Raw genomic sequence first — 16105 nt, forward strand, 5'->3', positions numbered from 1 at the left:
CGGAAAAGGTCAGTCTGAGCAAGCTGGTGGTGGTGTATAAATGAATATGTGTAGAAAGAATGTGACAAAACATCTTCCCTCTTTCTTAGGGTTATTTTATAGCAGGGGGTACAGAAGGCTGGGGAAACGTTTAATTATCACGCTTTTCACTTATTTTGTATTATTTAATGTGAGCCAGTTGGCAGAGGAAACTGTTCCATCCTTGTTAGTTTATATGCAACATGTCTGCTTTTCTCACTTAACTTTGTTCATGTTTCTATGCTGAAATAGAACATTTCCTGGATAACAGGGTGTAATTCCTGCTCAAAGTTTTGTGTGCACTGAAAATTAAGTATGGCAAGTACACAGATATCCCAGTGGCAAGGTATTCTGCCTTGGAAGGAAATTGTGAATGCCAGTCATTTCAGATGATGTCACTGTAAGAATATTTACGGAACATCATCAAAGAGATGGTGAAACACTGCTTACCCTGTCTGGACATGACAAATAGCAGCAAGGTTGTAATTAGTTAAAATCCTCACATCTCTTTGTGTGCACTCATTTCTACATGAGGGAAGTCAGCTTTTTTTTAAATGGCAGTTTTCAAAGTAATCACTTGCCAACTCAAGTTAAGGCAAGCATCTCAAGATCTTGATGTTCATTCAAATAGATGGATATTTTGACACTTCGTAATGTTCAGACCATGCTGTTCGTTCCAGCATGATTTGTCAAGTGCCGTGTTTTTATGCTAGTTACTTAGCTAAGCAGTGGATATGCATCTGATTGGGATGCTCTGCTAATTAGAAACTGATTACTCCAGCACTGGTGAAAACAATTCTAGAAAGGTAACCAGTCACATTAGGCAGCATTCAGACACCATGAACATACCTTAGTTTGTTTATGAGGGCATGAACTTGATTGAATCCTAGTTAAGAATCTCAGAAAATTAGCTGCAAACTAATGTCTACTATCCCAGGGCCCACATTCAGAGGTCATTACTATCTGGAGTTAGTTGAAGATGTCTGTCTTCAGAAGTAGGGTTGCTATCTCTGGGTTTGTAAATTCTTGGATATTTGTGGGTGGAGCCTGGAGAGGGTGAGGCTTGAGGAGGGGAGGGACCTCAGTGGGGTATAACAACATATAGTCTGGCCTCCAAAGCAGACATTTTATTCTGGGAACTGATCTCTGGAGATCACTTGTAAATCTAGGAGATCTACAGGCCCACCTGAAAGTTGGCAACCCTACCTCAGAGGAAGAATGAGGAGGGGAAGAAAGAACTGTGTATGAATGCAATTATTAACCAAGTTTGGGCCTATCATAAACAACTGAGGTGTGTTTATAATATATCATTAGGACCTAGGGTTGCCAGGTCTCCTCTCTCCTCCGGCAGGAGATTTTGGGGGCAGGGATCTCACACATGCTGCTGCGAGCAATGTGATCCCATCACTTCCGATTTACTTCCAGAAGCACCACTGCACAAGGAGACAATTTACCACTCAAAGCCCCATTGAATTGTTTTGTTTGGGGAATAGTTTGAAGTGTGTGGTTACCTATATGTTTCTTGTCCACATTGATATTGATATTTATACATTAGGCTGATGAAGCCGCCCTGGCGAAAGCGCATTTTACTCCGGAAGAGCGTTTCCTCCTCATTGTGCATTTTTGCCTGACAAGCCTACTCACGATAAGTGACCGTTTATGCCAAAATTACAGCAACAGTGAGACGTATTCTACAGCCACTGATGAAGGACTCTTACGGTCTACCCGTTTTTGTAGCGTTGGATTTTGGAGTTCTATGAACTACTGATAGAGTAACGTTGTTGTACATGTGTCTTTGATATTGTGGTTTTGTTTGATTGTGTTGTTATATCTTCTTTGTACATATATTTCTCACTTTTTGGGCTTTGGACTGGTAGTTATAATATATATTACATTTTTGAATGAGTTGTGAGCCTGGTTACTGTTCGTTTGTGTGAACCTCCAGGTGGTGGCTGGAGATCTCCAGCTATTATAACTAGGGTTGCCAACCTCCAGGTACTAGCTGGAGATCTCCTGCTATTACAACTGATCTCCAGCCGATAGAGATCAGTTCACCTGGAGAAAATGGCCACTTTGGCAATTGGACTCTATGGCAATGAAGTCACTGCCCTCCCCAAACCCCATCTTCCTCAGGCTCCATCCCAAAAATCTCCAAGTATTTCCCAACCTGGAGCTGGCAACCCTACCCTTTTCCCTACCGAAAAGAAGCCTAAGCAAGTGGAACTGGAATGAACACATACTTCCCCCCTGCTTATCTATGGCTCTGCCCTACTTCCCAGCCTTTGTTGTCTCCATTATGTGGAAGTTTAGATAGTAAACTTCTCTTGTCATTTACTCTTGAAAGCACCTTGAAGTTTGATAGTGCCATATAAATAGTAATATGTAACCTCTGACTAAATTGGCAATTTCTGCTGATTCCTCATTGTTCCTGCAGACCCCCCCCCATATCATTCCTCAGGATTACCTGTCCCCCAGGAGCAGCATTTCAGACGCCTGGGGTCTTGCAGTGACCTGGGACAGGACCTCCTTGAGGGGTGCCGCTATCCTTGACCTATAAACCTCGCGGCTTGGGGGAGTGGACGGGGCACAACTCCTGTGAGCACTAAAGAAGGCTTGGCAAGGAGGAGCATGAGCTATACCCCACGTGATGGCTCCGAGCCAGGGTGGAGGCCTGACTCTTCTCCATCCCAACAATTGACTCTTCTCCATCCCAACAATTGCCTGCACTACAGTTAGCTCGGGGTTTTTTTTTTGGCTTGTGTGTGCTGCAGATCCCTCTTGAGGAATAAAAATAAAGTTGTCCCTTTGATTATCCCAGCTCTGGTGTTGGCTCTCTTCATTCTGCATCCATGGACAAAAAGTCTGTGCATTAGTTGTGGGAACGCAGGGCAGGGAAGATTATAAGTGCAGTGGGAAATGTGCTGAAAGCCAACATGTCTCCAAATAGGGTTGCCAACCTCCAGGTGGTAGTTGGAGATCTGCGTTTCGCCCGCTATTACAACTATCTCCAGGCAATAGAGAAAAGTTCACCTGGAGAAAATGGCCGTTTTGGCAATTGGACTCTATGGCATTGAAGTCCCTCCCCTCCCCAAATCCCACCCTCCTCAGACTCCACCCCAAAAACCTCCTGCCGGTGGCAAAGAGGGACCTGGCAACCTTTCGACCAAACAACCTAAATACTGGTTCTTGTAGGTTATCCGGGCTGTGTGACCGTGGTCTTGGTATTTTCTTTCCTGACGTTTTGCCAGCAGCTGTGGCAGGCATCTTCAGAGGAGTAACACTGAAGGACAAGTTGTGAGCCTGGTTACTGTTCGTTTGTGTGAGCCAAAGCTCAGAGTGTTACTCCTCTGAAGATGCCTGCCACAGCTGCTGGCGAAACATCAGGAAAGAAAATACCAAGACCACGGTCACACAGCCCGGATAACCTACAAGAACCAATGAACTCTGACCGTGAAAGCCTTCGACAACCTAAATACTGTCGAGATATGGCTGCAACATACAAAAGACCATTGTTGATTGAACCGTGAAATGCATGCCTTCTTCTCTCGGTGTCACCTTGAGGATAAAAAATGATGTCAAGGGGAGAAGACTGTCTGGCTGCTGCTTACAAAGATAGAAAAATTTAATAAACATGAATTAAACATTAAACTTAACTCATGCATTGGTAGAATCTGTGCTCCTTCCCAATCAAATTTACTTTGATTTGGGGCTATTAGGGTGCAAAAAACGTGTAATTACCAAATGCTCAGCAATCAATCCCGGGAGAGAGCTTATGTCCCCGCCTGTCAGGCCTGGCAGCCCGAGAGCAGGTCATTTAGACCTTTAGGGTTATTTAGAGAGAGAAGCCTGTTTGCTCATGGCAGTCATAAAAGCCTAGACTACGCCTGTTAATAAAAGTAAATGAAACCGCCACAAGGTGGTGAGACTGGAACATGCTGAGTGGTCGCCATTTAATAAACTGGGTTCGGTGGAGGGGAAGGTCCCGGGTCCTGAAGAAATGGTGGCGAGCCAAAGCTCGGTCGGTCAGCTGACGCGCATGGCCCACACGCCCTGTATTCCCGAGCATGTCCCTGCTTTGTGAGGTTGTTATTTTGCACAGCTTGCCTCCCTGTTATTGGTTCCCTAGGCAGCCTGCGTTTCTGCTTTCGTGTCATCCAGCACTCTCCACAGCTGGCCTGCTGCCAGAGCGATTGTTGCTTTGGCAGCGTGTGCTGCATGGGGAGTGCTGAGCCGGCTCGCTCGCCTGACTCTGTTGGAGTCGCGCACGGCCTGCAACTGCAGTAAACAGCGCAAGGGGGGAATGGCAGCTGAGCAGAGCCGGGCCTGGCTGGCGCATCCATGCACACAGCTGAGTGGGACGGGCCTCTCAGCTCACTTCGGCTGTGCCGCTGCGACTGAGGCGCACTGGGTTTATCATTAACTCCTCTCCAGCGACAGCAGAGGCAGCTTCAACAAGGCTGGAGCCCCTGGCTAATTAGCAGGTAAGAATTAATAGGCAACAAATAGAGGGGGGGGTCCACCTGACAGCGATTGCCTTGCTGACAGTGGTGTTATTCTCCTACAGGGGCCAAGCCCTGGGCAACATGGGTGGTTAACAAAAATTTACAGGGCAGCCATCAGTCAGGGTTCAGCTGTCTCTTCCTCCATGGATCAGTGGAAATGTTGCATAACCGCATTCCAGATTCTGCAGATCCCACTGTCTCTTGGAGGAAAGAAGCAGGTGCCTGTCACATGAGCAGCTGAAAGAGAAACCTGCTGTTTCCATTGCTTTCGTGAAAGGTTCCCACCTTTTGCTTTCTGGCAGTGCTGCTCCTCCTGTTCGGGTTGCCAGTTCTGGGTTGGGAAATACCTGGAGATTTTGGGGGTGGAGCCCAAGGAGGGCAGGGTTCGGGGAGAGGAGGGACTTCAATGCCACAGAGTCCAATTGCCAAAGTGGCCATTTTTCTCCAGGGGAACTGATCTCTGTCGCCAGGAGATCAGTTGTAATAGCGGGAGATCTCCAGCCACCATCTGGAGGCTGGCAACCTTACCTCCTGTACAGGCAGAAATTCAGTAGGTAGATTCAAATCATATGGCTGCAAAGTGCCCCATTCTGAATTTCTACCTGCCATGCACCTATTAGCAGCATAAGATCCTTTCCAGGAAAAATTGTGGCAACCACCCAATTTGAAGGAAAGCTTCTTAGATTGGATGAAGGATTCAAACTTGAGCCAAAAAGAAAGGTGGTGTATAAATATTTTAATAAACAAACAAGCAAACATACTTTGTTCAGTGGAGTGGTAGGATAGGGGTAGGATGATCCACCTCAGTCTCTCTGCTATGTTTCTGCAGCGGGGGGTGGGGGTGGGGGGTTATATGGGGCAAAGCACTTGATCAGAACACCCCCATGGACATTCTGAAGTGGTACAATCCTGGGAGGGCTGTACTACGTGCTTTGAACACAGGGCCTATTTATTCCTGAGTGTTCTTTTATTTGTGCTGAGACTGTGTATTTGGATCACTTCAGTTGTTCAGCGCTGGAAAGTGAAACATGCACTGTATGTTGAGTAAAAGTCCTGAGGACCAAGTATAGTCAGCTGACTCTCAGGACTTTAGAGGACTAGTGAGTTGCACCAAATGACAGAATAGTTCCATAAGAAAGATAGCATTGTGCACCCTGGTTCACCAGCTTTCAGCACAACTCTGTCACAAGACAGAGGCACTATCCTGCCAAAATTATGACCTTTCAAGTCCCAGTTAGAAGCCTGCAACCCAAGAACTGGCTGGCTAATTCATATATCAGTTTGTGAAATTCGTCCCTAGCTCCCATCTTTTTAGGCCATGTTGCCCCCTTAGGTTTGCTGGGTCACAACACTGCAGTGACAGCAGAAGCAGCAATTAGTAGAATTTTCCTCCTATACAACTCTTAAAGATACTGCAGCTGCTTTGTTCTAGATCTAAACCCAATGTCCTCTTGACATTTTGGCTCTCCAAAACAACTCTTTTTTCCAATACCTCAAGTCTCTTCATCCACTGCGAAGCCATATATTATATAGTTCATGTTACGTGGGTACAGGGCTGGTTGGACAGATTTTGCCACCCCAAGCAGCTGTGGCACATGTATGTTTGTGTGTGTGTGTGTGGGGGGTGCCTTTGCCTGTGTCTCCCTCCCTGCTTATAGCGCCACAGCCCACCTTAAATGGCAGCTGGTATAGTTAAACTACAAATATTAGCTGAGTTTCTACCAATATAACTGAAAGGGCTTCAGAGTAGCCAAATTTGTTTTCAGTGATCAACAAAAGCATTGTTAACCCGAATGTCAACAATTCAGTCATTTAATTCCCCCTCCCCATCCCACAATGAAGTTGTTAAGATGGGTACAAACTTTTCTACACCATGGATGAGAACCAACCCAGCAAGACTGCATTTATGTCATTGAGCTTCTTTAAGGAACTTGCCTTTATTACGTGGCTCTGGTTGAAGCATTTTTTGTCCTCTTTCATTTTGAAATGGGTGTGAAAGAAAGCAAGAAAGCAAGCTAGCTAGCTCATGGCATTTTTTCCTGTTCTCTGCCAATAGGAAGGAAATAGGACAATGGGAGGCACTTGTCTGTTGCCCACAATTTTTTGTAACAACCATTATAAAATTAACAAGCTGCAAAATTGTTCTCCAGAAGGCGTATTGCACACTCCAAAGACTGTTGAGAGACTCCCTTTGAATGCTGGGAGTTATAAATAAACTTGAATAAATTCCTTAAATAGCACACAGGTTGTTTTCAGATTTTGTAGTTATCCCCCTACATGCAGTCAATGGCATCTTTTATTTGCTCACAACCACGAGGGCCAAGGCACAGACAAATCAAACAGCAGCAGTAACAGTATCATAATTTAGATGCTCTCAAGTTACTAGATTAGTTCAGACATGTTGTATCTGCTGGTTATGCAGTAGAGAAGTGCTTTATAAATGCAAACATATTAATCCCTTCAGCTATAGTGAACCCTGCGGATCAACCAGAAGACAAAGTGGTTGGGATAATAACTGTGGCAGTATTCAAGTGAAGTGAATACACTGGTAATAAAGGGCAAGCCCAGGATAATGACAATGGAAAATAAACTACATTATGCCACCTGTGAAGTAAGTGTGAAGGCTGAGGTTTTAAAACCCATAAAATGAGGTAGCATGCTGTGTAGACAACAGTGTGGTCGGTCTCTACCCCAGCCTCCACCTAATAGACAGGCCATAAGTGGCTTCTGAAAGCAGTAATTTCTGGATGAGGCTTAAAGTAAAATTGGGGATGGAGCCTGAGGATGACGGGGTTTGGGGAGGGGAGAGACTTCAATGCCATAGAGTCCAATTTCCAAAGCAGCCATTTTCTCCAAGTGAACTGATCTCTAGCAAACCTAATTACAGGTTTTCTGTTTATAATCAACTTTTGTTTGTAAATATACCAAACATTACAGTAACACTGTAAGGCATCAGTGCTGTCTTGTTCAAAGGGAACCAGCCCAGGAAGTCCTGCCCCAGGAATCTCTAGCTCAGGTAGGGTTGCCAGGTCCCTCTTTGCCACCAGCGGGAGGTTTTCAGGGAGGAGCCTGAGGAGGGAGGGGTTTAGGGAGGGGAGGGACTTCAATGCCATAGAATCCAATTGCCAAAGCGGCCATTTTCTCCAGGTGAACTGACCTCTATCGGCTGGAGATCAGTTGTAATAGCAGGAGATCTCCAGCTAGTACCTGGAGGTTGGCAACCGTAAGCTCAGGGGTGTCACTCATAAGGTCCAGGGGCTGGATACAGCCCCTTGAGAGTGCTTATCTGGCCCGCAAGTAGGGTTGCCAACCTCCAGGTGGTGGATGGAGAGCTCCCACTATTACAACTGATCTCCAGCCGATAGAGATCAATTCATCTGGAGAAAATGGCTGCTTTGGCAATTGGACTCTATGGTATTGATGTCCCTCCCCAAACCCTGCCCTCCTAAGGCTCTGCCCCCAAAATATCCAGGTATTTCCTAACCTGGATCTGGCAACCCTACCTGCAAGGCAGCTACCACCCCCTGCTCCCGATCTGGGAGCCCTCTGCGGGCTCGCCAACCAAAGCCACCTCCCACCAGTCCCCATCTGGGTTGGCGAGTGTGCTGTGGGCTGCCATCTCCCCCAGTCCCGAGGTTTTAATGATCAAAGACTGTTAAATAAAAGAAAATACTGTAAGAGTTATTGTTTTAAGCATGCTTGTATTTTAAGTAAAAAAAATAAAGTAAAACAATAATATCATTAATTGGCTTTGCCTGTGTCTCTTCTATAATGTTTCCATCTCTGGTACCTGGCATTAAATGTTATGGTACACATGGCCTGGCCCAACCAAGTGACATTTTATGTCATATCCGGTCCGCATAACAAATGAGTTCGACACCCTAATTCTAGCTACTTCATAGAGTTGGGGAATGGCTAATATTTGTAAATGTAGAAAACATAGCAGAAGCTTATAAACTGTGGGTTTGGAATAGGCCTGAACGTTATCAAGGGGCTTAACATGTAGAAATGTCATCTGTTTCTTCCTCTTTCTGCAGCTTCCGACATGGCAAATGACAGCCCAGAAGAACTGCTGGCAGAGCAGTCGCCAGAGACTGAGCATCCCATATATGAAGAAGTGAAATGGTTCGACAAAACAGAGCAGAACCAGCGGATGGCTGTGGAAGAGCTCATCAGTACGGAAACTAGCTATGTGCACATCCTCCACCTCTGCATTTCAGACATACACGACCATCTCCAGAAAAAGCAGGTGAGACAAAAGAGAGAGGGGCCTTGACCCTAAGGAAATTTATTTGGAAAGGAAGTGCATATCAAAATATTTTATTTAAAACATTTCATTTAAAAATATATAAAATATATTTTATTTGAAAATATATCATAGGAAATTTCGAACTGTACAGCAGTGTATTTTATGGAAATTAAAGAAACCAAGCTTTTATTTCTTGTGAAATCCGACAGCTGGGACAGCGTAAAGCGCTATTGTGATGTGAGTCAATGTTGTCTACACATGAACACACGAAGCTGCCTTATACTCAATCAGACCATCAAGGCCCATCAAAGTCAGTATTGTCTACTCAGACCAGCAGCTGCTCTCCAGGGTCTCAGGCAGAGGTCTTTCACATCACCTACTTGCCTGGTCCCTTTAACTGGAGATGCCGGGGATTGAACCTGGGACCTTCTGCGTGCCAAGCAGAGGCTCTACCACTGAGCCACAGCCCCTCCCCAATAAGGTCCACTTGCAATGTAGGACTTTCCTTAGGAACAGCACAGGAGGTGAAGTGGGGTTCTGTAATGAGCCCCTGGTTGAGAACAGTGAGCAAGAAGGGGAAGTTGGCATACTGCTGATCCTTTTCCAAAGACGGAAGTACCTATAAGCCTTTCAGTAGGGCTGTTGAAAAAAAAATTGGTAAAGTTCAGCTTCGGCAAAATTTGGCCCTTTTGAATTCGGGACGTGCCGAAGTCCGAATTCCCCCACTTCGGATCCGCGAAATTCGGCGCGAGATCCGGAGTTCGGGGGAAAATTCGACCCCGCGCGCCTTCATGGGGCTTCTATGAAGGCACGCGGGGGGCTCTTTAAACAGATCTGCGCCTGTTTAAAGAGCCCCCAGCGCGCCTTCATGGAAGCCCCGTGAAGGCTCGCGGGGGAGGGGAACCCCAAATCTGCTGAATTTATTCGCCGAACACCCCAAAGTCGGCAAATTCGGCTCCCCCATTTCCTGCCTTTTTTTTAGTTCGGTTCGTCCCAAACTAAAAACCGCTGAATCGGGGGAAATTCAGCTGTTTTTCGGTTAGGGACGAACCGAATCAACAGCCCTACCTTTCAGAACTGTCTGGTGGGATGCAAGTGAGAGTACAGAGAGAGGACTTCTGTATCCCTTTTGCGAGGTATTGTACATTGTGGGTTCCTCTCTCAACAATGCCTGGACATTCAGAGGCTTGATCTGGAAAAGGCAGATATCACTCAATTGGCACTGAGTACAGAGCACTAGCACCTGTTGTATTAAGTCTACTTTCATTTTTCAGGGACGGTTTGTCTACAATGTGCCATTCACTACGGGAGTTCCAGACCCTATAGGTGACTGTAGACATACAAATTAGCTTGGGAGATGAATATCTCAGTTGTTTGTGCCCCCTGGAAAATTCAAGCCTGTGATTAACATAGGAATTGGTGGACGGTCTTTTTTTTGCCTTTCAGCTGCCTGAAATAGACTTGGAAGGATTGTTCTCTGATATTGATGATGTCCTAAGTGTTTCCAGACATTTACTGACAGGCCTTGAAGCCTCTGCAAACCAGAAACATGAACAGCTGTTTCATATCAGTGAGTAGGACGATAACAATCAGTCTTCCTAGTCCTGACTTTTTTGGACAGTAGTTTAACTCAGCTGTGTATCTCATGTATTGTAAATGCTGTTCCGCTGCTTGCACCTGAACTAATAGTGGTGAGCAGTTTTCTGCAAGTAAGTCATATCCATACCGCCCTGTTCAAAATAGGAATAAATCTAGCCAAAAATAAGATGTTAATTTCTGCATGTATTAATCCAAAAATCCTGTGATCTGGTGATGCATGTTCTGATCCCGCCCACTCCTCCACATGACTGGCGGACTCTAATCTGGTGAACTGGATTTGTTTCCCCACTCCTACGCATGAAGCCCACTGGGTGACCTTGGGCTAGTCACAGTTCTCTCAGAATTCTCTTAGCCTCACCTACCTCACAAGGTGTCTGTTGTGGGGAGGGGAAGGGAAGGCGATTGTAAGTCGGTTTGAGTGTACTTAAAGGTAGAGAAAATTGGGGTATAAAAACCAACTCTTCTTCTCTTCCTCCTCCTCCTCCTCCTCCTCCTCCTCCTCCCAAATGGTGAAAGATATTTTTCCTAGTTCTTACATTTGTGTAGCCACATGGACAATCCTGTAACTGCTGCTTGCTTCTAATCTCTTTGTATTGTATGAAGTGGCCGTTCACAATCTTCGATGTGTATGGAAGAGGGCTTAATTGCTACATTTGTGGACAAGTTTTTAAATTATTGGTGTCCAGAAGACTCTGACGGTGTTCATACAAACTTACTGTTGGAAATGTCACTAAATCCAGAATAACTGCCATATAACTTTGCTCTGCTAGGCTCCTTATTCCAAGAGCTCAAAGAGGAGATGGAGAATGTCTACAAGGTTTATTGTGGCAACTATGATCAAGCTCTTCTCCTGCTGGACATTTACAGAAAGGACCCAAGACTACAAAAAGAAATTTTGGATACCCTGCAATGTACAGTGTACGTAAACGCTTCCAGTTAAGTGGATGTTTCTAGCTGTATAAAAGGTAGCGACTTGCCAAGTGATCCAGCCTTGTGTGTGTGTGTGTTAAGTGCCGTCAAGTCGCTTCCGACTCATGGAGACCCTATGAATGAAAGTCCTCCAAAATGTCCTATCTTTGACAGCCTTGCTCAGATCCTGCAAATTGAAGGCTGTGGCTTCCTTTATTGAGTCAATCCATCTCTTGTTGGGTCTTCCTCTTTTCCTGCTGCCCTCAACTTTTCCTAGCATGACTGTCTTTTCCAGTGACTCTTGTCGTCTCATGACGAGACCAAAATACGATAGCTTCAGTTTAGTCATTTTAGCTTCTAGGGTCAGTTCAGGCTTGATTTGATCTATAACCGACTGATTTGTTTTTTTGGCAGTCCACGGAATCCGTAACACTCTCCTCCAACACCACATTTCAAAGGAATCTATTTTCTTCCTATCAGCTTTCTTCACTGTCCAGCTTTCACACCCATACATAGTAATAGGGAATACGATGGCATGAATTAATCTAGTCTTGGTGGCCAGTGACACATCCTTACACTTCAAAATATTTTCTAGCTCCTTCATGGCTGCCCTTCTCAGTCTCAATCTCCTTCTGATTTCTTGTCTGTAGTCTCCCTTTTGGTTGATGGTGGAGCCAAGGAATAGAAAGTCTTGAACAATTTCAATTTCCTCATTGTCAACCTTAAAGTTGTGTAATTCTCCTGTAGTCATTACTTTTGTTTTCTTGATGTTCAGCTGTAGTCCTGCTTTGGCACTTTCTCTTTTAACTTTCAGCAGTAGTCGTTTCAGATCTTCACTATTTTCTGCCAATAATGTAGTGTCATCAGCATATCTCAAATTATTAATGTTCCTCCCTCCAATTTTCACTCCACCTTCATCTAAATCTAATCCAGCTTTCCTAATTATATGTTCTGCATATAGATTGAAGAGATAGGGAGATAAAATACATCCTTGTCTGACACCTTTGCCAATTGGAAACCATTCCATTTCTCCATATTCTGTTCTAACTGTGGCCTCTTGTCCAGAGTACAGGTTGCGCATCAAAACGATCAGATGTAGTGGCACACCCATTTCCTTTAAAACCAGCCATAGCTTTTCATGATCCACACAGTCAAAAGCTTTGCTGTAATCTATGAAACACAAGCTGATTTTCTTCTGAAATTTCCCTTATGCTCCAGTAACCAGCGTATATTTGCAATATGATCTCTAGAGCCTCTTCCTTTTCTGAAACCAGCTTGAACATTAGGCATTTCTTGTTCCATATATGGTAACAGCCTTTGCTGTAAGATTTTGAGCATCACTTTACTTGCATGAGAAATTAATGCGATGGTCCGATAGTTGCTGCAATCTTTGATGTCTCCTTTCTTGGGAATTGGAATGTAAATGGATCGTTTCCAGTCTGTGGGCCATTGTTTTGTTTTCCATATCTGTTGGCATATTCTTGCCAAGATTTTGATGGACTCCGTTTCTGTGGCTTTGAATAGCTCTACTGATATCCTATCTGCTCCTGGTGATTTGTTTTTCCCGATTGCTCTCAATGAAGCTTTCACTTCACTTTCTAAAACTGTAGGTTCTTCTTCAAAAGATTCTTCTTGGAAAGAATCTTTTATCCTTTCATCTCTTCTGTATAGTTCTTAGTGTATTGTTCCCACCTTTTCTTTATTTTGTCCTGTTCAGTTAATGTATTTCCATGCTGATCTTTCAGCATGCCCAACCGTGCTTTAAATTTCCCTTTGATTTCTTGGATCTTGTGGAACAGATCTCTTGTTCTTCCTTTTTTGTTGTTCTCTTCTATTTCTTTACACTGGTTATTCTAATAGGTCTCTTTGTCTCTACGTGCGAGTCGCTGGAACGTTGCACTTAGACTTTTGATTCTATTTCTATCACCTTCTACTTTTGCTTCTCGTCTATCTCTGGCAATTTTAAGAGTTTCCTCATACATCCATTGAGGTTTTTCTTTTCTTTTGGCTACAGGAATAGTCTTTGCACATTCTTCCTTGATAATATCTCTAGTTTTCACCCATAGTTCTTCAGGTTTACATTCACTCTAACTCAGTAATTCAAATCTGTTCCTTACATGGTCTTTAAACTCTTCCGGAATATTGCTTAGATTGTATTTTGGTGCTATGAATGTTTTGGTGTTTTTCTTAAGCTTTATCTTGATTTTCAATATTAACAATTCATTATCTGTACCGCAGTCGGCTCCTGGTCTTGTTTTGGCCGAGAGAATAGAGCTTCTCCATCTTCTGCTTCCAATTATATAATCTATTTGATTTCTATACTGGCCGTCTGGTGATGTCCATGTATACAATCGTCTATTTGGTTGCCTGAAACATGTGTTTGCAATGAACAGATTGTTGTCTTCACAGAATTCTACGAGGTGTTGTCCTGCTTCATTCCGTGCTCCTAGCCCAAATCTGCCAACAACATTTGATTCTGCTTTGTTTCCTACTTTTGCATTCCAATCACCTATGATTATCCTTTCCTTTCCTTTCCTTTCCTTTCCTTTCCTTTCCTTTCCTTTCCTTTCCTTTCCTTTCCTTTCCTTTCCTTTCCTTTCCTTTATCCCTTAGAAGCTCCTTGATCAATTGATCTTGAGCAGCATACCTATGATTATCAGCATATCTTGTTTAGGTGTGTGATCAATTTCTTCCTGAATACTGGCATAAAAACTTTCAATTTCTTCCTCATCAGCATCTGTAGTTGGGGCATAAACTTGAATGATGCTTATGTTGATAGGCTTTCCCTGAAGTCTGATTGATATTATTCGGTCAGACTTTGCATTATAGCTCCTGACTGCCTTTGCTACATCTTGCCTCACTATTAAAGCAACTCCGTTTCTTCTCTTTTTGTCATTCCCTGAATAAAACACTTTGTAATTTTCTGATTGAAAATGTCCTAATCCAGTCCACTTTAATTCACTTACTCCCAGGACTGAAATGTCCATACGTTCCATTTCTTGTTTAACAATTTCAAGCTTACCCTGATTCATGCTTCTCACATTCTATGTTCCTATTATATGCGTCGAACAGCTTCGGACTTTCCTTTTGCATCTATTCATGTCAACCACTGAACGTCCTTTCGGCTTTAGTCCAATCGCATCATTAAGAACAGTGCTACTCGTACTTGTCCTCTGCTCTACCCCAGTAGCAGATTGAGTACCATCCGACCTGGGGGTCCCATCTTCCAGCACTATATCTTTTTTCATTTTGGATTGTCTCATCATAGGGTTTTCAAGGTAAAGGTTGGTCAGAAGTGGTTTACCATTGCCTTCTTTTGCACAGTACTAACCAGGGTTAGCCGTAGTGGCACTGCCGTTGTCTGTGCAAGATCCTCCAGTGTAACCTTCCACTACTGCTGCTGCCCAGTAGCTAACCTTCAGAGATTCCTCTGCCCCCATCCCCATTGGTACTTCTTCTGCGGATCCAGCCTTATAATGTATTAATCATCTTGCAAATGAAAACTGCACTAGTAGTATTAAAATCTGTCTAAAGCTGTTTTAACACAGACACAGCTAACTCAACTTTGGTTGCAAATGAAATAAGAGCTTCCTTCTAGACTAGGGCTCATCAGCCTTGTTGAGCCTATGGGCAGTTGTGCAATTCTGAGAAAAAATAGTGACTGCCATAGGAGGCCGGACCAGTCACACAATGGGTGCCATGGGAGCATTTATAAAATATTGGTATGTTTCAAGCCAAGCATCTTCATGTGGGGGGAGCGGGGAGGGAGCTATTTCAGAATAAATGCTCTCTGCAGCTCCTAAAGTGATTTCTCCTGGGGTCTTCTGAAAGACCTACTGCTTCAATTAGGTGGAGGTAGGGTTGTCAACCTCCAGGTTGTGGCTGGAGATCTCCCACTATTACAACTGATCTCCAGGCGGCAGAGATCAGTTCATTTGGAGAAAATGGCCGCTTTGGAAGGGGGAGTCTATGGCTTTATACACGATTGAAGTCCCTCCCCTCCCAAACCCCGCCCTCCTCAGGCTCCACACCCAAAATCTCCTGGTATTTCCCAACCTGGAGCTGGCAACCCTGGGTGAAGGAAAGTCAGGAGTTTTGGGGAGAAAGCAAATGGGCACCAAGAAACTCATTCGTGGACACCCATAGTACTCATGTGCAATGTTGGGGATCACTTATCTAGACTTACTTTTCTTTGTCCTATTGTGTTGGTATAATAGAAGCAGAATATAAAGTATTTTTAAAAATAAATGGGAATCTACTCAATATACTATATTGTACAAAAACATCTTCTACACTGTGGATTTCATATATACAGTTATTCCTGTTGAGCACATGGAATTTCTTGCTATAAAATCCCAAATGCCTTGGAACTTGTATACCTTAGAGACCTTTATGCTATGGCAGAGTTTGATAGCTGCAGTTAAGGTTGCATGGATATTTGATGTGTCTTTTACTGTGTTGTGGGTATTTATACTATTGGTCATATTGCTGTTGTTTGGCATGGCGTAGTGGTTAAGAGCAGTGGACTCTAATCTGGAGAACCGGGTTTGTTTCCTGACTCCTCCACATGAAGCCTGCTGGATGACTTTGGGCTAGTCACAGTTCTCTCAAAACTCTCTCAGCCCCACCTACCTCACAAGGTGGCTGTTGTGAGGAGGGGAAGGGAAGGTGATTGCAAGCCGCTTTGAGACTCCTTTAAAGGAAGAGAAAAGCGGAATATAAACCACTTCTTCTCCTCCTCCTCCTCCTCCATACATACACATGCATGACCAAACACATACATTGCTGTGATGCGGGAGTAGTGTGGTATCTTTTCACCTCCCTGCTC

General features: G+C 44.1%; 1 protein-coding gene across 1 annotated transcript in view; it reads left to right on the plus strand.

The window, feature by feature from the left end:
• The window catches only part of ARHGEF37 (Rho guanine nucleotide exchange factor 37), a 59510-nt gene that overhangs the window by 19273 nt on the left and 24132 nt on the right, over positions 1-16105 (plus strand). Inside the window, exons 2-4 of the mRNA XM_056847854.1 lie at positions 8527-8769; positions 10216-10339; positions 11139-11286. Of these exons, the coding sequence (XP_056703832.1) occupies positions 8527-8769; positions 10216-10339; positions 11139-11286 (515 nt within the window). The remainder of the gene's footprint in view (positions 1-8526; positions 8770-10215; positions 10340-11138; positions 11287-16105) is intronic.

Source organism: Euleptes europaea, chromosome 1 (assembly GCF_029931775.1).
Source record: "Euleptes europaea isolate rEulEur1 chromosome 1, rEulEur1.hap1, whole genome shotgun sequence".
NCBI classification, from domain to species: Eukaryota; Metazoa; Chordata; class Lepidosauria; order Squamata; family Sphaerodactylidae; genus Euleptes; species Euleptes europaea.